The 20,819-nt window shown below is 46.3% G+C and overlaps 1 protein-coding gene across 5 annotated transcripts in view; it reads left to right on the top strand.

Annotated features, from left to right (window-relative positions):
- NECTIN1 (nectin cell adhesion molecule 1) overlaps positions 1-16,464 on the top strand; it is a 195,629-nt gene extending 179,165 nt beyond the window's left edge. For 2 of the 5 annotated variants that reach the window (XM_081889900.1, XM_081889897.1), the window contains one exon: positions 13,889-16,464. In XM_081889900.1, coding sequence (XP_081746026.1) covers positions 13,889-14,110 — 222 coding nt within the window. In that variant the 3' untranslated portion in view covers positions 14,111-16,464. Of the gene's footprint in view, positions 1-3,354; positions 3,400-13,888 lie in introns of all 5 variants that reach the window. The other 3 variants (XM_081889898.1, XM_081889901.1, XM_081889902.1) reach the window with 3 other exon arrangements.
- Positions 16,465-20,819: the final 4,355 nt, after the last annotated feature.

The raw sequence follows: 20,819 nt of genomic DNA, 5'->3' as shown, positions 1-20,819 counted from the left end.
TTTACATCCTATCTTCCCCCTCCCCTCTTTCTCCTTGCCATGGACCTGCATGCTCTCTCCTTGCAATGGATGGTTTCCCCCTTTGGTGTTGCCTGTTCAAAGAGAACAAGAGCTGAACCCAGCTTTTTGCCTTGCGCTTTGTGCATGTAGCTCGTGGCGGCATGGCCTGCCTCCCTCTTTTGCTTTGTACAGCAGAGGGGAGGGGAGGAGAGGACAGGAGGGTGGGCAGGAGCTTTGCTCTGGAGACAGGGCTTCTGTATTCTTTGGGGGGGGAGAGTGAGAGGAGGGTTTTGAAGTTTTCTAAGTGGATGGGTGAGGCAGAGAAGAAAGTACTTGGCTCACCACTTGAAATTGGTCTGGTGATTGCCTAGGGTGAGGTTGATTGTGAGATGGGGAGGAAAGGAGTACTTGTGTTGGGGGAGGTCACATGAGAGTTTAGAGCCAAGAGCATTCACCCACCCTCTGTCCTCAGCCAGTTCTGCAAGCTCTGGGATCTGAGCAGAGCAAGAGGATACTCAAGGGAGATGGGTGAGAAGGAATCCAGCAAAGAGCTGCATTGAGAGAGGTTAGAGAGGCTTCTGAAGTTCAGGATTCCAGGTTGTACAGTTATCTAAGGTGGTTGGAAAGTCAAGAAGTTGCAAAACCAAACTCAAAGAAGAAAGGTTTGTGCAGATAAAAGCCACCACTTCTTCAGGGTCTGTCCTAATAGGCCAACCCAAGAGCACACAGCAAGAGATTCTGGAGAGGCTCACAGTGTTGAGAAGTGGGATTTAGCTGGCCAACTCAGTGCCAACTGCCATGGCCAATGGTTGGGATGGTGAAAGTTGATGTCCAACAGCATCTGAAGGACCACAGTTTAGCATCCCATGGCTTAGAAACTTTGAAGAATGGGCAACAGAGGATCAAGAAAGCCCTGCAGAGTCTCCATGGACCAAGTCTCCACCACCCAAAGCCTTGCCATCTAGAAAGAGCCAATTACTCCACCAAAGGGCACAAAAGGTGGAGCATTAATCTGACTAAATCTGTGGTGGTTGCAGCAGACCAGTGCTGAGGCAACTTGTTCCAGCCTGCAATCATATGCAGGGTTGTTGTCCATGGTCCTGAAACTGTTGTGGTTTAACTCTGAGCCAGTGCCCTGAGTCCTGTCCAGGGTGCTGGCTCTGCTCCATCACTGAGTCCACTTCCATCATTTGGACCACTGCCTTGTCATTGTGAAAGAAACTGCTATGGGTATGGACATGGTGTCCAGGCAGAGAATATCTTTCCCTTGTTGAATTTTTGTCAGCCAGGCACCTGTTAAGGACACAGGAATCCTGTCAAGAGAGGGGGGGAGTTGCAAAGCCTGGTGCCACTTATGTGTAAAACCTAGTGAAATTTGGTGATGGAGGGCAGGGAGATAAGACTAAAGGAGTGTGGAGGATTCAGATCTCTTCACTCACTCAAGTACCCCATCTTGAAATATAAAATGTATCCTACTTCTTATATCTGAATTGGACAGACACAAGGCTGCTGTCAGACCCTGGCATGCTAGAGCAGTAGCCAGGGCTCCAGCAACTCATCAGGGCCTGCTGCCAATGTCTGCAGTGAATGTCCTATAAGATATCTCTTTTTCTGCACTGGCACACTTGGCTGGGTCTAGCTGACATGTTAACTTTTCAGAACACCATAGAATAGTAGGCCATTGGGGGTAATAGGGGGAATCAAAATGGTGGCTAGACATAGCTATCTGGTGCAGCTCAGACCACTGCTGCTCACCTCCAAGTAAGCATGGCCCACCAACGGGCAGTTGGACCAGGCGCCCTAAAACCTGGAACCAGACCTAGACAGATGTGCAAATCACCAAACAGTACACATCACCTCTAGTTTACCCCAAAGGTGTTCAGATTTGCATTGTAACAGTGAGGGAGATGAAATACTGCAAGACAGGCAGAGGCTCAGGAAATCAGCCCCTGTAACAAAAGGCACGGAAGTGTTTGTTTTGGGGGCTGTGATTTATTTATTTTTGCATTGGCTCTCCGCAGCCGTGCACTTTGCATCAATGCTGTGATTGCCCAGAATTTGCCATATATGGGGGCACAAGTTTGCAACAGAGCATAGTGGCAAGTCATACTGAGTGAGGTTGAGAGCAAAGACACCGAAGCAGAGGGCAAGTAAGTGAGATGGGGTTTGAAAGCACTGGATGATGGGCATTGTGATACATGGTCAGCAGCTTCTCTATGATCTGGGGGTTGCAGAGGGTACAGCTCTTTGTACACTGCTTATTGATTCCCCTAAAGGCAGGTGCAGCTGCTGCCCTGGAAGAGATTAGGAGAAAATAATAATTCTTCTTTGAATTAGCTTACAAATGCTGTCAGATCTTGCAAAAATCATTGCAAGGGCTTGGGGGATTTTCAGGCCTTGTGGTGATTGACAGGTACATGGCACCACCCACCTGTCAAATTTGACCTGGGGGAGGGGAGGTAACAATCTGAGCCACCGGATAGATCAACCCCCGCCCCATTTAGATGCAAACTTACCTTATTTGCCGAAACAGTACACAGGTGGAAATGCAGCTATGTTTTGAAATTCACACTTTGAATTTGACAGTGGACTTCTCCAATCCCCAAATGTGTACAAAACTGCATATAATAGGGAATAGTGTGCATGAAAGTGCATATATTAGCAAAAAAAACATTCATACAGAAATGCAGCATATTAGTGGAAATGTATACTAAAATGCTGGTGAATCTTTGTGAGTTTCTTTAAAAAAGAAAAGAAAAAGAAAACCTCAAAATGGTTAGTAAATGTGGCAAACTGAATTTAGACTGGGGGGAAACGAGAGACTGAAACTGACCAGTCCCTCAGTCCCTCATGTGCCAATCTCTTTAGCTCATTGCTGTTCATAAAGGTCTGCTGTCAGTCTGGTGGCAGGACTTTGATATTGACCAAGATGCCTTTTATCCCAGCTCCATGGCCACACCAGCCTGGGAGAGACTGCACAAAAGACCTCTTTCCTGCATCAAGTCTGGCAAACGTTTGTGCCGGGCAACTTATGATGAAGGCTTTGGGGAGGCTGCTTCCAGGTGTTTTCTCGAAGGGTTGGAAGAGGAGCATTTGGGGTTACAGGACCCCTCTGTGAACAAGGCCAGAAAGGCAGGAGTGGAGGTGGGGTGTCAATAGAGCTGGGTGGGCCTCCCTCTGTTCTTGCTGCTCCCTTTGTCTCCCTTGCCATGCCACTAGCCCTGTAGAGCCTTCTGTGATTGCCGTAGAGAAAGCAACAGCAGTAGGTAAGGAACGCACTAGTTCTAGCCTAGCCAAAGAGCGGCAAAAGTAACCTCTCTGTTTTACGGTGTCTCACTCGTGTCCTGCGTTCAGAATGAGGATCAAGGTCTTCGTAGATGTAACAAGCGAGAGTGGACAGTAAGTTTTCTTCTCTTTTGCCCTTTCCTGATGGATTTGGGGAATTGGGGGGGGGGGAGAAGCTCCTAAGACAGCCTTCCCCAAGATGGCACCTCTGAATATTGTTGGACTACAAGTCTTGTCCTCTCTGACCATTGGCCATGGGCTACTTGGAATTGTAATCTAACAAACTCTGGAGAGCACTGAATTGGGAAATGTTGATGTTGGCAAATACCTAGATAGTTATATCCTAAGAAGAGCCTTGCTGGACCCATCAAAGGCCCATCTGGCTTTGCATCCTGCTTCATAACAGTGGGCTGACAGATGCTTCTGGGATATTCACACCAAGAACTTGAAGGCAATAGCCTGAGGAAGTAGCATTTAGTTCAGTGGCAAACTATCTCCAGCGATGGAAGGGTTGTCTCCAGCTAGTGTCTTCATTTCAGAGTGGATCAGTTGCAATGAATGGACCTACGTTAGCCATGTCTAATAATGTCAACGGGTTAACTTTCGATATGACTAACCCTGGGTTTAATCAGAAGGTTCCATTGAGTTGTCATAGCCAACAGCTTAGATGCCTTTGCAGGAAGTAGCTGCTATATATATGTGATAAATAAGCAAACAGCTGCCGATATATCCATCACTCATGAACATGGCCAATCCCATTTTAAAGCATCTAAGCCAGCAGCCAACCCACATCTAGTGGAAGTGAGTTCTGCTAATTATGCATTCAAGACTTTTTCCTGTTACCTGTGCTGGATGAAAGCCACCGTCCAAGGGCTTGAACCAAGCTCACATTTTCTCAGTCCAAAGTGGAATATGGCCTATTGTCTGCTCTTTGAAATGTCCCAGACTATGTCCATCTCATGGCTTATCCAAATTTAACTTTCCTCCACTCTTTCCAGGCATGGCTCACACTTTAAAGCTCCATGTCTGAGCACCCCTTTTTTCTGTTCCAGATCTTTCCACACAAAACCCTGCTCTTTAAAGCTGAATCAGAGCAAATGGCAGTCTGCAGAAAACCTGAATTGCCATGTGCTTTGATTGACCCCTAAAAAGGGGGTTTTCACGGGGAAAGCTCTGGTGGAAAATATAAATAGTGCTTGGACACAAAGCTTTAAAGCGCAGGCCTATGCCTGGTAAGTGTGGATAAGCCCTAAGGCACTGTGGCGAAAATAAAATGGCAGTCACCAAATACAATGGCATTCTCTGCTGGTGGCTGCCATTTCCACTCTGCAGTGCATTGAATTCACCCAGTACCTGAGACACTGTGGTGGAAAGGAAATGGTATCCATCCAAGGGTGGTTGGTGGGACTGGCGGGGAGCCCAAAGAGGAAGTGACAGGCAGAGCCAACTAAATCTAGATTTAACCCATCCTCCTCCTCTCTGCTGAGTTATACAGGGCAACACTCAGACTGAGGAAGAGGAAGCTGACATACAGTTTCACCTCCTGGATTTCATGCCTATTTCCGTAATGTGAAAAAATATATAGGGGTCTTAGCAGACTACAATGAGTCAACAGTGTGGTGCCGCAGCAGAAAAAAGTAATGCAATTATAGACTGTATCAACCGAGGTATAGTGCCCAGATCAATGGAAGGAATAGTACCTCTCTATTCTGTCTTGGTCAGACCCCACCTGGTTTACTGTATCCATTTATGGGCACCACAGCTTAAGAAGGGTATTAACAAGCTGAATGTATGCAGAGGAGAGAGATAAAGATGGTGAAGAGTCTGGAAACCAAGCCTTATGTGGAATGGTTGAGGGAGTTGAGTATGTTTAGCCTGGAAAATAGAAGAGAAAAGAGGTGATATGAAAATCATCTTCAAATATCTGAAGGGCTGTCACATGGATGATGGAGCAAGCTTGTTTTTTCTTCAGCTCCAGAAGGTAGGACACAAACCAGGGGATTGAAAATACAGAAAGAGATTCTGACTAAATACAGTGGTACCTCTGGTTGTGAACGGGATCCGTTCCGGAGGCCCGTTCGCAACATGAGCAGAACACAACCCACGTCTGCATGTCTGCACGGGTCGTGATTCGCGACTTCTGCGCCTGCGTGTGACGTCATTTTGCGCATCTGCAAATTTTCGAGTGGCGATAGCTGGAAGTAACCCTTTCCGGTACTTCCGGAAACACCTGGTACTTCCGGTACTTCCGGTACCTGAAAACACGCAACCTGAAGCAAACGTAACATGAGGTATGTCTGTATTAGGAAGAACTTTCTGGTGGTGAGATCTGTTCAACAACTACCTCGAAAGATGGTCGACCCTCCTTTGTTGGAAGTTTTAAAACAGGTTGGATGGCCGTCTGCCAGGGATTATTTAGCTGTCATTCCTGCATTGCAGGGGGCTGGACTTGATGACGCCTTAGGCCCCTTCCAACTCTACACTTCTAGGGTGCCACTGCACCCAACATGATGTGTGGGTGCTGAGGGGAAGTGAAGCATTGGCATGGTGGCATTTACTAGCACCAGGCCCTGGTGAGCAGAGGAAAAGATAGACCGATCTGGCCCATGGGGGCATTTCTGTGGGGAGATTCAGTGAGATTTTTGCAGCAGATCTTCACCCTAGATTAGCGGTTCTCAACCTGTGGGTCCCCAGACTACAACTCACATCATCCCTGAGCTCTGGCCTTGCTAGCTAGGGGTGATGGGAGTTGTAGTTCAACAACATCTGGGGACCCACAGGTTGAGAAAGGCTGCCCTAGATGATGCCACACTTTAATGAGAGACAGCCCCCCCCAAAAAACAGCTCTTATTTTTTGTTCCCAAATGACACCCCTCTCCCGATTACATATCAATAACTACAGCAACAGTCTTGAGATGGTTCTCCTCTCCCCTCTCATCACTTACCCTCCCCCTATTCTTGGCATTTCTCCCTCTGAGCTGGGAATTTGTTCCTCGTGAAACAGATGAGATGAGCGTCCATCTCCCCCCGCCCAATCCGCCTTGGGAGGTCTCATATTTTTTGTTTCTTTATTCCAGAGGTGGATGATTTTTATTGTCAGCGAAAGGATGGTAATCCTGCAAAATCCACAGTTGGGAGCCCTCCCAGTTCTTCTGAAGTAAGAACTAAAGCCAGTCATATGGCACTTTGAAAATGTAATCTCATTGCAGCAAAATTTCCCAGCTGAGACACATTTTGTATTAAAAAAAGAAAGGGGGGGAATTCTCTCAAGGCTTCTTTGAGGGCTTCTGGTGCCTCCTTTTCCCTTTGAACTTCCCATTTCTAACCACACAGGTTACAGAAACTCTAAAACACCCAAAGGTGAACGCTCAGTTTGTTGAGGACTCATGGAAGATGAAATTGGAAGAAAATGGTATTTATTTCTCCACTGTCCAAGAGCACCGTAGAGCATGTATTAATTCCCTGCTCTTTGCCCTATTGGTCAAAGGAGGTAACTGCAGGCAGTTTGATCCAAGATGCAAACAACCAGAGCCAGAATCCTTGTGGGTCAGGGAATCAGGTGGCCACTAGCAATCCAATCCTGTGCCGCTACCTGAGCTGCTGGGCTCTTGTGCCTTTAATAATTTCATGAATAGTGGAAATGGAACTACAGAGTGGGAAAAACTTCCCCTGTTGAATTTTGGCTTACTACACATTTGGAGGCATAGGAGCATGTGGGGAGGGAATCTTAGTTTCCCATGTAGCATTTCCTAACCCATCAAATGAAGACCTTTTAAACCAGAATCTGCCAGGCTGTTAAAAAAATGCTGGGATTTTGACATTCCATTTAAAATAATAATAGAAAAGAGATAATTTAGCCTTATGTAGGAATCGCTTTGGAGATAAAGGGCGGGAGGGTGAGGGTAAAGACACGGGGATGAAAAGAGACACTGGTGCCCATTAAATTTAATTAGCTCATTACCCTTAATTTAATATCAAATTTTTCTGAAGGTAAATGAGACTCGGGGAGATTCGGGGAGTGACTGGCAGGAGCGGCAAAGGGCACTGGCTGGCAGATGCCTGAGCTAAGACCGACTCTCCTTTGCTTGCCTCTCTACCTTCAGCTGCAGAGCATCTGCTTTGTATGCAGAAGGACAATCGCTAGCATTTCCAGGTAGCACTAGAGATGCCCCCTACCTGGAACTCTGAAAAGCCGCTGCCAATCCGTGTGGGCAATATTGAGCTAGGTGGGACAGTTGTCTGACATGGTAATAATATGTTCTTACGTCTGGCTGTGCGTGGAGACACATGACCTCTGGAGGCAAATGTAAAAGCCTTGGAGGCTCCAAATCTTCCAATATTTTAAGTTGAAGGGCGGGAACTAGGAGATGGTCCTTTAAAGGTAAAGGTAAAGGGACCCCTGACCATTAGCTCCAGTCGTGGCCAACTCTGGGGTTGCGGCGCTCATCTCGCTTTATTGGCCGAGGGAGCCAGCGTACAGCTTCTGGGTCATGTGGCCAGCATGACTAAGCTGCTTCTGGCCAACCAGAGCAGCACACGGAAATGCCGTTTTCCTTCCTGCCAGAGCAATACGTATTTATCTACTTGCACTTTGACGTGCTTTCAAACTTCTAGGTTGGCAGGAGCAGGGACAGAGTAACGAGAGCTCACCCCGTTGCAGCCTTCTGATCAGCAAGTCCTAGGCTCTGTGGTTTAACCCACAGCACCACCCAGTCCTTTAGCCTCTTGTTCAATCAACCTGAGCCTCTGTGAAGGATGCTTTCTTTGGTCTGCGTTCAGACCCATAAGCTCTGTGATATCTGGGCCTGAAGGCTTCACTGCATACAAACCTTCATGGTGTGAGGCCGCAGATGGTGAGCTTGACATGAAAAAATTATCCTGTGTCTGGACAGGCAGCTCGCTCAGCACCATGAATCCTGAGGCCACCCTGGAAGCACCATCAAATGCCAGAGGGCCCAGGGCTCATTTGCATATCAATATGTAATCACCATAACAGGCATGATCACTGTAGCTATTGAGGGGCTCGCCTGTGACCTGGGCAACCCAGCGCCTCCAACGGCAATTGGCTTCTTCCAGCCAGGACCTGATTTCTGGAATCATAAGGAATCAAATTCACTTGACAAACTTCTGCTTAGCCAAGCACTCCATCCTCATGGCCAATGGGAAATTATTTGTATCTTTAACTACCAAAATATAATATATCTTTTTAAGAAGAACAGTATCTGAAATTATAACAGAACCATGGCATAAACAGAGCTGTCTCATATATAAACTGACTATGGCCAGTTATCCCACAAGAGCTGGGGGGGCACAGAGTTATATATTGCACTGTTGTCAACTTTCTACTCATTACTACCCAAGGGCCATTAATTTCCAGTCTGTCCACCTTGAGTAGAACTTAGTGGACTACAACCTATTGTGTGCGGAAATCAGCCTTCTGAGAAATCCAGGCTTTCCTTTAAACAAAACCTTCTCTTTTTGATACTTTCTTTATTAAAGAATGGGGAAGCTGTGTAGATTATTTGAAGAATCATTGTAAACAACTAAATACATTAGCAGGACTAATTTAAAATAAAGCAGTTAAAAGGTGATCTTTGGGGGAAAGTAGATAGAATTTATTTTTTTTAAAAAAAAAAAGATGCTAAGGGGGAGGTGCAGTGTAATTAAATGAATTTATTTTGCAACCAGGGAAGGAGAGGAGGGAAGTCGAAATGGGGGATATAAATGTAAAGGATGACTATTGTTGCTAACTCGAAAAACTGAAAACAAAAATAAAACAAAGCCTTTTGGCTGCAAATAGATTGTAATGCCGGGGAAAGTAGTGGTGGCAAAATGTTTGCTAAAATCTTGGAAGCTGGTAGCAAGTGCTCAGGAGCGGGTAGGTCTTCAGCCTCCTGCCTAGTCCCTCCTCATGATTAATCAAATTGGAATACATTATGCAGAATAAATGATAATAAGGTGACATTCTGCAAAGTTGTCCAATTTGCATAATTGCAGTTTTCAGCATTCAGCTTTTCTTGTTGCATTAAAAATAAAATAAAAAACACCGCACACAGACTGACTCTTTTCATATTGCTTTCCTGGAGGGGATGACTCCATAAGAGGAGCACAAGGCATTCCTTCTCCGCCCACTACCCTGCCTTTCCACTCACCAATTCCCCCCCCCCCCAGTGCTTAATTTACCCCCGTTGCTCCAGTCAAGGTCTAGACTTCATTCATCTACCTTCACACATCCAGCCAAGAACAGGAAGTTCTCCAGTATGCGCTCCCTGCCTCATGAATCCATTTGACTTTGCAGTTCCATCAATAAATCATTAGTGACATTTTGTTTTCAATGTGTGTGGAGGGTGGTTTCCTCTCTCACCCTCCCAAAAAAACCCCAAACCCAATCATTATGAAATATTTAGCATGGAAGTTGGCAGCAGGTGGGGTTGGCAGATCTCAAGTGGGCTTGCAAGGTGTTGTTTTGTGTTCTTCCTGAGCCTTCAGGCTTTTTCTCCCAAGCAAAGACAATCCAAAAAGACCTTGATGCCAAACAAAAGCCCTTGACAGGGTTTCTAAGCAGGTCAGAGAGAAGGAGGGAGGAAAGGAGTCGGAAAGTGGAATGCAGATCAAAGGGAAAGTGTTTAGAAAGGTGATAGGAAGCCAAGACAAGGCTCTCAAAGCTTTGCATGCAGAAGGTTCCAGGTTCAATCTGCAACAGCATCTCTAAGCAGGACTGGAAGAGAACCGTGCCTAAAATCCTGGAGAGCTACTGCCAGTCAGTGTAGACAGTACTGAGCTTATTCGCCCCAAGAAACTTGGTAAAGGACAATTTCCTGTTAAAGATCAACCCATGCCCAGAGGCAACCTTCTCCCCAAATTCTAGATTCAGGTAGGTAGCCATGTTGGTCTGACGCAGTGGAAATAAAATATTAAAAAATAGTCCAGTAGCACATTAGAGACCAACTAAATTTGTTCTGTTGTCTTTGTCCATGGAGCTTGGTGTGCTCTGGTCCATGGGGTCACGAAGAGTCAGACACAACTAAACGACTAAACAACAAGAAGTTTGTTCTATGTATAAGCTTTTGTGTGCAGATACCTGAAGAAGTGTGCATGCACACAAAAGCTTATACCCAGAACAAGCTTAGTTGGTCTCTAAGGTGCTACTGGACTATTTTAATTTTTTATTTCTTCTCCCCAAAGATCACTTTGTTGGGTCAGATCTCCTGTATTCAAAAAGAATATTGTGCACAGCTCTCAGTCTTCTCCAGGCTAAACAGACCCAACTCCCTCAACATCCATAGCCATATGCAACACCCGGACAACAGGAAGTTACTTACTACTTCCTGTGAGTCCCAGGCATTCTTGAGACATTTTGCCAGTTCTTTCAACTATAAAGTTGATAAAAGATATATACCCACCTTGCAGGGTCAGCATCAAGGCGTGGCATAGTTAGGTAAATGTTGAGAGCTCTAATCCCAGAAACAGGCCTGCTGTCAAGAGCCCCCCTGGACCTGCTGTTCCTCTTCACCATCACAATGTGTTTGTTTTCCCATCTCTGGTCCAGATCAGTAGAGGGAAGGAACAGGGTGGGAGACACCATCTCCAGCTTCCTCATTGGCTCTCCGCCATTGCGGATCTGTTGGTGGCAACTCTGTGAGGCTTGCCTTCTCCTGCAACCCCTTCCAAGCAGAGCTGCCACAGTGTCCCTGCTAGCTGGAGACAGGTGGGTGTGAATGGGGAAACAATAGCATGAGCTACACAGGCTAGGAATCCTATGAACGCTCCATGTGCAGAAGGAGGCCGGGAACCTGGAAACGTAAGACTTTGCATGCATGCTTCTTACTTCTGTTTTGCGAGGGGTGATGCATCTTCTCCTGAACTTCGCTCCCAAAGCCAAGGTGGAAACCTCCATTGCTGATAGCACTTAGAGGAATGTTGCTGCCTCCTCCTTTCCTACGCCTCCTGCTCTTTTCTCCTAATTCGTGTTGGTTTCATTTGCCTCGGTTGTGGGGAACGGAATAGCAACGAGGGGAGGGGCGAGCATGACATTTGCATGTGCCAAACAAGCATGTTCTGCTGATACAGATTTGCCTTGTCATTGTCTCCCGCTTGCCCTAGATAGCAGCACTGTCTATTCAATGGATTCCGTCAAGTGTTTTCCAGCTTCGTAGCCAAACTCTGCTTAGTACATAGAAAAGGTGGAATTGTCTGCTAAATTATACATTTCTCTCACAGCCTAGTCTCCAAAGCACTTGATAGGTCTGGGGAGCAATTTACAAAGGTGGATAACAGAAGGGTTGATACAAATGAGAGGCTATATAAAAATTATCCATTTTCTGAGCTTACATTTGGAGCATGCCCTCATTTGGAAGGGAGTGAGTTCAGTGCCACTCACCTGCCATAGAGAGACAGCAAAATGGGATGAGCAACTGACATGGCAGATTTTTCTTTGATTTTTTCCCCTGAGAATTGTTTTTCAGAGTTGGACTCTTTTTCTTCTTCTTTTGTTCTCTGGATCACGGTGACTGAATCGGGAAACAGAAGTCTTTGAAATGGTTTAAGCGTGATAAACATTCAGGCCCCATCCACACTATGCATTTAAAGAAGTATCATAGCACTTTAAACCACCATGGCTTCCCTCAAAGAATCCTGGGAGCTGTGGTTTGTTAGGGGTGCTGAGAGTTACTTGTAGAGTCCCTATTTCCCTCGCAGAACCGCAATTCCCAGAGTTCCCTGGAAAGAGGGACTGGTGGTTAAACCACGCTGTAAACTGTAGTACTGTGAGGGGAATAGGGGTCTCCTAACAACTCTCACCACCTTTACAGTCCCCAGGAGGAAGCCATGACTGTTTAAAGTGGCATCCTAGTGCTTCAAATATAGGGTGCATATGGGGTCTCAGTTGTGTGTCTGCACATGATGTTGGGATTGGTTAACTTGACCACACAAGCGCTGGACCTTTTGATTGCAGTTTTTTTGGTCGCGACTAGCTAACACAAGGACTATATGTGAGGTTGTCTCACACTGACTCTTTTCATTGGATCCATCCATCCTGCAACTCCTAAGTGGTAGATAGATTTGAAAACACTGGAAAGCAAAGCTAAGGCTTTATCATGCAAAATGGGATGAGGAACAAATTCAGTTCAGCTAGGGTTGCCGTACGTCCAGACGTATCCAGAATACTGCAGTTGGCAGCACTGTCCTGATTTTCACTGTTTGAAACATGGCAACCCAAGTTCAGCTCACAGTTCAAATGCAAACTTATTTAATTTTCACTTACTGAAACAGTGTGCAAACCAAAATGCAGCCATCCTTCAAACTTTTCAGTTCTCCAAAATTATGCAGTGCAGTTTTCCAATGAAATGATGTGTGCAAACATACATAGATTTGGGGGAAGTGTGCATAGAAATGTATATATTAGTGAAAATAACATATAAAAATGTATCCTATTAGGGGAAATGGTTTGCAAAAGCACATATATCCTGAGTAATGTGCACAAAAAGGGCTTATGAATTTTCATGGGGGCCTTAAAAATAAAATTTGTAAACTGGTGCTACAGAAAATTGAGCTTATGATAGGTAAAAGAAGGAACCAAGCGAAACTGAAACTGACAGATCTGTCCATCACAAAACTGGCAGATTTGCGTATCCATCATGGCAGTTTAGAAAGGAAGGGGTGGGAAATCTGGAAGTGGATTCTGCACAGGATGATCTCAAAAACTGCTCTGCCATCTACCGATTTACTACTTTCCCCTCGAATTTATGACTGAAACTCATTTGTTTTCTGTGTATTTATTATTCCCTCAACGCATGGCCATCTGCTCAATTCGGGATGTTAAGATACCGCTGCTAAATGCATTCTGCAAAACCAAAGGACATTGAATGTGCATCCTAACACCCAGAGAACCATTCTGATATTTCTAGCATGTTCTGAGCTACCCAGTGTTGATTTGGGTTGTTCTTCCTACAGTGGAAGGGTGGAAAATAGAAATGTTCCTCCATTCTTTTAAACATGAAATAAACAAATTGACACGGCATAACTGCCTGAGATATAAAGCAATGAGAAGGCTGCTCTTTATACTGACCTCGTACCCTCCAGCTGTTTCAGACTTCAACTCCCATCTACAGGGAACTATAGCCCCAAAACAGATGGAAGGCACCAGGTTGGCAAAAGCTGCTTTATACCATCCTCATCTTATGCTGGGCAGAATAAGGCCACATTCACAGCATACATTTAAAGCGCTATGATGCCACTTTAAACAGCCATGGCTTCCCTCAATGAATTCTGGGAACTGTAGTATTTTAAGGGTGCTGAGGAGTTGCTAGGAAGCCCCTGTTTCGCTGCAGAGAGCTACAATTCCCAAAGTTCCATGTGAAGGAGGAACCACTCTGTGATTTGCAGCTCGGGGGGTGGCCTTCTGACTGCTCTCAGCCTTCATAACAAACTACAGCTCCCAGAATTCTTTGGGGGAAACCGTGCCTGATTAAAGTAGGATCACGGCACTTTCAATGTATGCTGTGAATGAAGCCTTGGTAATGCGATGGCTTGTGTTTACATTACAATGTTGTTTAAACTTGTGATTTTACGGTCTGTGGCTCTTCCCCCCACCCTTTCCCCACAGAACTTTGGAAAGCGTCACACAGAGATACCGGATGCGGGTGATTACCTAAGCTGCCGTTACTCACGTGAAGACCAGTACCTGGCAAGAATACCATATGTCTATAGTCCCTTGTCATATCTCCCAGAAGACGCCTACTCATCCCGCCATTCTGAGGCTTCCTTTTGCTGCCCACCTCCTGGTTCCAGGGCTCCGTACATCTGTCCCAAAGAACAGTATGTTTAAAAAGAACCCCGCAGAAAAGCAATGAAGACAGGAGGGGCAAAAGAAATAATCTCCATGTGTTTCCAGCTATCACACATCAACTACGGCCTTTGAACCCACCCACTTGCACCCCCTCCAGCCATTGGGGATTGTGTCTGGGTTGTGTGTGTGATGTCTGTGTGTGAGTGCCGCTTTCTCCCCATCGCTACTATCCACCGTTTCTTATTTTTAACTGTTTTTGTTGAAAAGTGTCAATGCATTTGTACTTTTCATTGTTAGGTTAAGGCTGCGGTCTTAAACACAGTTGCAAGGGAGTGAACCTCACTGAACAGAGCGGGATGTACTTCTGAATCGACATGCATTGGATTGTGCTGTAACCTCTGCCTTGTTTGTTAAGGAACATCTTCCTCTTTCCCAACCCCATCTAATTTTGACCCCTTGGGGCTTCCGTTCCATGCAGGCTTGGTGTGTCCATGCACTGCTGCCCTCTGCTGGATGGAATGTGCCTCTTGCTCAAATGTCCACCGTCTGTTTTCCATTTACACAATTTTGCACTATGGTTAAACTTCCAAGTTAACTCTACACATAACCCCTTGCTATAACACCTGTCCTGAAGGTTGGGACTCTTGTCTTCCTTCCAAATGCAATCTGTTGCACTCCTCGAAGAACCTTCCCACTTTAAGAGCCCTGTCTGCATCCTTCCCATTCATTCATGGGTCTTGTTTCCAGAAATGTAACAAAGCATGACATGAAAGCTTGAGGCAAAGGTCATTGCAAAGAAAACTCCAGTGAATAGCCATGTGAAAGAAATGGTCCCTGTCCCTTAGCCCTCCTGCAACCTGTTTATTTCCTTTTAACCCAGGGGGCAGTCAATTCAGAGGTTTCAGAAGGAAAATGCTGGTTGGTTTTGCAAAGTGGATTTAAAGAAACACGTTCCTTTAACCTAAGACCAAAAGGAAAAAGCCTTGAATTAGGAAGGGGGGGGGGATGCATCTATAACTTTTAAGTTTAGTTCAGGAATCAACAGCCTCCCAGTTTTGCTATGCACAAATTTGATTGGAACTCTCAAATCAACTCAGGCAGGTGGAGATGAATGATTTCAGGTAACCTCCTTGCTTTTAACAAAGGATGAAAGCCAATGCAGGATCAGACCTTTGACGTTTTTTTCCATTTTCTTTCCCTTTTTTTCTCCTCTCTGTCTCAGTTTTGTACACAGCAACAACCCAAGTTTGGGACTGTACATTTGTATCTCTCTCAGATATATAGATATGCATAGTTCTATTCAAAGTGTGGGTGGGCGTGAAACCACATGTGTATTTTCCTGCATCCTCCAAGTGTTGTAGATAAGGACATTCATCTCCACCTCACCTCTTTGCTCACATGCAATAGGATGGTATGAAGTCCTGTGACAGGGGGTGCTGAAGAAAGGATGGTGGAGGAAACAAAGTCTTGGAGAAGAGTAGGTCGCAAGGAAGAAGAAAAATCATGAAGCACCTGGGATAGTGCCGAAGAAAATAGAAATTGGTGCATTTATGAAAACAAATGTGTCAGTGGTTGGGATTATCTTCTCGTCCTACTTATGGGGTGAGCTATGTGTGCCCTTCTGCCAGTGACCCACAAGGACATCAGGGCAAAGGGCACACCCACCCCTAAGTGATCATTTGCTCTTATGAGCCATATTTCTGCCCTTACGGTATTAAGGGTCTCACAACTTAGAGGAGCTCTGCCAGGGGAAACAGTGCAATGGAGGCTGTCACAACCTAGCTGAGTCAACATTTATTTTTGTACCTTTGGTTGAAGAAGGCTAACATTGCTTGATGCACTTTGGATCCCCGTGTTGTTTTCCATGCACTTTAGGTCCTCACTTTGGATTTCACTTCTCCCCTGTGCCCCCTCCCCCATCCTGATGTTTAGCTTTACCCCCCTTCCTTTGACACACAAGCTAAACTGTGTTCACACTACCTCAGCCATTTCCTGCAAGCTTAAATGGGAAGCCAATGGTGATGAGACCAAAAGCAAGATGGCGGCACCTCCTCTTGACTCCTTGACACCACCTGTTTCCAGTTCGGAGCCATTGCCTGGAGCTGTGATGTCATTTCCTGCCTAAGGCAAGAGGCGGGTGAGCCATCTGAGGAAATGTGAATATCGGGACAAATGGCGCTGTTGGCTTCCTCCTGCCCCCTCAAGACCCTCTGCAGAGCAAAGAAAAGGGAGTGATGCACTTCCTTACCCAAAGTTGGTGGTAATATTTATTGTTGTTAGTAAGGCCTATGTTGGCCATGGCGTGGAATGTTCCTTTTTTGGGGGGGGGGGCGTAATGAAAATATGTTAGCACTTTAAATATGTGGCCCAAAATTAAATCCCAGCTGAATTAAGTTGTTCTGGGCATTTTGTTTGGTGGTATGTGTCTGCCTTCATTCCTTTACTTGCTCTGAGACATAGACTAGGAGTGGGGGAACTTTTTCAACCCAAGGGCCCCTTTCCCATCTGGGCGATCTCCCGTGGGCCACATGCCAGTGGTGGGTGGAGCCAGAGGCAAAAGTGGGTGGAGCAACCAATGAAAATCTTACTTTTGTACCAGCAGGCTAGTTTCTACACACACACACACACACACACACACACACACACACACACCCCTCTCTTTATTCTCTATCCAGACAAAGGAAGAGGCATTACCACAGTTCCAAGGAAATAATAATAATAATAATAATAATAATAATAATAATTAAACCCTGCCCACCTGACTCATTTATCAGTCTGATGGGTTGCCAAACCTACCCCCTAATAAACCCTGAGGCACCTTTGGAGCCATTGGCTGGCCTGCTCTGATGTCACAGTGACACTGTGCTACTCTTGCAAGGGAGAAAAGAGCTGGTAAATAGGCTTTCACAGCCTCTGTGACATCAGTGGCTCCTCTGCCTGCCATTGACTTTGCTGCTATATCACTACAGGGAACCTGGCAAGCCTCATGCTGGACAGCTAACCACCTGGGTACCCATAACTCTGGATTCTGTCAATGGAAAACTCTTGAGTTAAACGAAGCAGAAATAGTAGGTGAGTTTATTCCACCAGATTTCAAACTACACTTTGCTGCAGATTGGCTGAGAGCTTGATCCATGGAAACGAGGATGGGAAGGGCTGTCACCATTTCAGGCTGATCCATGAGAATCCACGTGTGTTCGCTAATGGCATGAGAGCCTCTGGGTTTTTTTAATACGGGAAGAATAGACCTGGGGACCTTTGTGCAGAGAACGTTCATCAGCAGGGCAGAATCTGTGAACTGTCATCTTGCACAGAAGAAGCTTTAACAACTGAAGTGCTCTGAAGCACAGGGAATGATCCTCTACAAAACTGGCTGTTTGCAGTCATTTAGTTTGCAAAGATCAATGCCAGGTCAACACCAAATCTCCCATCCTGTGCAAATTTTTGATTTTCTACAGTCACTTGGTGTTCAGTTGCTGGCTATCTTGACCTCTGATCCACAACACAGCACCACATAACTATTCAGGGGCTTTCAGATATTCTAGTAACAACAGCAGTAATTCTCTAACTTGGGTTTCAGACTCAGATTCCATGGAAGAGAAATTTAGGTGGAAAAGCAACCTCCTCTGGATTAGGCACAGGTGTGAGAGAGAAGAAAAATGGTGGCCAAGATCCCTTCAGAGCAGAGATGGAAGACCCATGTTCCCCCAGGTGTTACTGGACTCCAGCTCCCATCAGCCCCAGTTATCAAGGCTAATGCTAAGGGATAATGGAACTTGTAGCTTGGCTTGATCTGGAGAACCATGGCTTCCCCATGTCTGCTGTACTATGAGGGATGGGGATAGGGAAAGTTCTGAAGTCACTCTCAGGCAGGTTGATAAAGCTGCTGTTTTATTCTTATGTTCTTACACAAGAGCCTGCTGGATCAGGCCAATGACCCATTTAGTCCAGCATCATGTTCTGACAGTGGCCAGGCAAATGCCTGTGGGAAATCTGCAAGCAGGACCTGAGCACAAGATCACTCTTCCCTGTATGGTTTCCAGCAACTGCTGTTCAGAAGCATTTCCTGCCTGCAACAGAGGTAGAACATAGCCATCATGGCTAGAAACCATTGGCAGTCTTATTTCTCCAATACTCTTTTGAAGTTACCTAAGTTGGTAAAGGGATGCGGGTGGTGCTGTGGGTTAAACCACAGAGCCTAGGAATTTGCGATCAGAAGGTCAGAGGTTCGAATCCCCGCGATGGGGTGAGCTCCCGTTGCTCGGTCCCTGCTCCTGCCAACCTAGCAGTTCGAAAGCACGTCAAAGTGCAAGTAGATAAATAGGTACCACTCTGGCGGGAAGATAAACGGCATTTCCGTGCGCTGCTCTGGTTCGCCAGAAGCGGCTTAGTCATGCTGGCCACATGACCTGGAAGCTGTACGCCGGCTTCCTCGGCCAATAAAGTGAGATGAGCGCCACAACCCCAGAGTTGGTCACGACTGGACCTAATGGTCAGGGGTCCCTTTACCTTTACCTTTTTAAGTTGGTGGTAGCTACTGCCCCTTGTGGTCCATAGTTTGCACTGTGTGTAGAAGTCCTTTCTTTCATCTGTCCTGAATCTTCCAGCGTTCAGCTTCTCTGGGTGCCCACGAGTTCTAGTGATAGGAAAGAGGAAGAATCCACTCCAATACTCAAAGCCACACACCCTGCCGAGCCAGGTACATAATGCCATCATTGTTATCAGCGATCATGAAGACAGAGCAGTTATAAAGAAAGCAGTTATTTCAGTCACCCTGCTTGAAATGAAAAGTGATGTAAGACCTACAAGTACTTCACTGGTCTCTTTACTATAAAACAAATCAGAGGACTGGTTCAGGTGCAGGCACAGCATCACAGCATCAAGTACCATCGGAGCCAAATCCCAGGGGCTGAGGGGGCTTCAGCCCCACAATACAGTGGTACCTCGGGTTAAGTACTTAATTCGTTCCGGAGGTCCGTTCTTAACCTGAAACTGTTCTTAACTTGAAGCACCACTTTAGCTAATGGGGCCTCCTGCTGCCGCCGCACCGCCAGAGAACGATTTCTGTTCTCATCCTGAAGCAAAGTTCTTAACCCAAGGTACTATTTCTGGGTTAGCGGAGTCTATAACCTGAAGCGTATGTAACCTGAGGTACCACTGTAATATATTTGAAGGGGCTGGGGGACCCTCCCCAAAATTGATATGAATTCCCATTCAAATGGTGTGTGTGCACTCCATCATGTGATTGATTATGTGGGGGAGGGGCTTACCTGGGTCCCCACAATATTTTATTCAAGTTGGCACCCCTGTCAAGCAGTAATTCCTCCTTGTCCCATCATTGACTGAGCACCATGGAGAGAAACGGCCTTGGTCCTGTATACCTGAAGGAGTGTCTTCACCCCCATGGTTCATCCCGGACACTGAGGTCCAGCTCCGAGGGCCTTCTGGTGGTTCCCTCATTGCAAGAAGTGAAGCTACAGGGAGCCAGGCAGAGGGCCTTCTCAGTAGTGGCACCCACCCTATGGAATGCCCTCCCATCTGATGTCAAAGAAATAAAGAACTATATTACATTTACAGGTAGAAGACATCTGAAGGAACCCTGCTTAGGGAAGTTTTTAATGACTTGACGTTTTAATGTATTTTTAATCTTTTGTTGGAAACCGCCCAGAGTGACTAGGGAGACCCAGCCAGATGGGTAGGGTCGAAATAATAAATTTATTATTATTATTATTATTATTATTATTATTATTATTATTATTAGTCACCATCACCTTGCACATCTTCAAGGAGCGAGTATGGCGGGGTGCCCGTGACGGAGCCTCAAGAACATCTTATAGGGTTTTTATGAAAACCTACGAGATGGCAGTGAAGGCCGCTAAGAAGTCCTACTTCTCGGCCTCCATTGCCTCCGCTAGCTCTCGCCCGGCGCAATTATTTAGTATAATTAGGTCTTTAACGTCCCTTGAAGGACAGCCAAATTTAAATAACAATTCGGCACACAGCTGTGAGGCATTTGCGAGCTTCTTTGCGGAGAAGGTCCTGTTGCTCCGCCATGACCTCCCTGCCAATTTGGATACAATAAAGGAACTGGAGGCCCCTCGACTGTCCTCGGGTCCAGTATTGGACCACTTTGACCGGATATCCCCAGCCGATGTGGACAGACTCCTCCAAGCTGGAAAGCCCACCACCTGTCCCCTTGACCCGTGCCCGTCTTGGCTGATTAGAGCGTGTCCAGACGAGGTGCGGGCCCCCCTGGGGGATATCATCAATTTGTCCCTTGGCACTGGGATATTCCCAGGGGAACTGAAGGAGGCAGTGGTGCGTCCGCTCTTAAAGAAAACATCATTAGACCCTTTAGATCTATCCAATTACCGCCCGGTTTCGAATCTCCCATTCCTGGGTAAGGTGATTGAGAGAGCGGTTGCTGAACAGCTTGGTAGGTTTCTGGATGAAACATCGGCTCTCGATCCATTCCAGTCCGGCTTCCGTGCTGGTCATGGGACCGAGACGGCTCTGGTCGCCCTAACAGACGATCTCCGCAGGCAGCTGGATCGAGGCGGGTCGGGGCTGCTGATTCTTCTGGACCTGTCAGCAGCCTTCGACATGGTCGATCATGAACTCCTGGACCACCGCCTTGCCGACGTGGGAATCCAGGGCACAGTCCTTCAATGGCTGCACTCGTTTCTCTCTGGTCGGGGACAGAGGGTGGCACTTGTGGGGGAATTGTCATCGCGCCACTCCTTGGTGT

This window comes from Podarcis melisellensis, assembly GCF_964234715.1.
Source record: "Podarcis melisellensis genome assembly, chromosome: 15".
NCBI classification, from domain to species: domain Eukaryota; kingdom Metazoa; phylum Chordata; class Lepidosauria; order Squamata; family Lacertidae; genus Podarcis; species Podarcis melisellensis.
The sequence above is the reverse complement of the archived record's forward strand: the minus strand, read 5'-3'. Positions and strand labels throughout refer to the sequence as shown.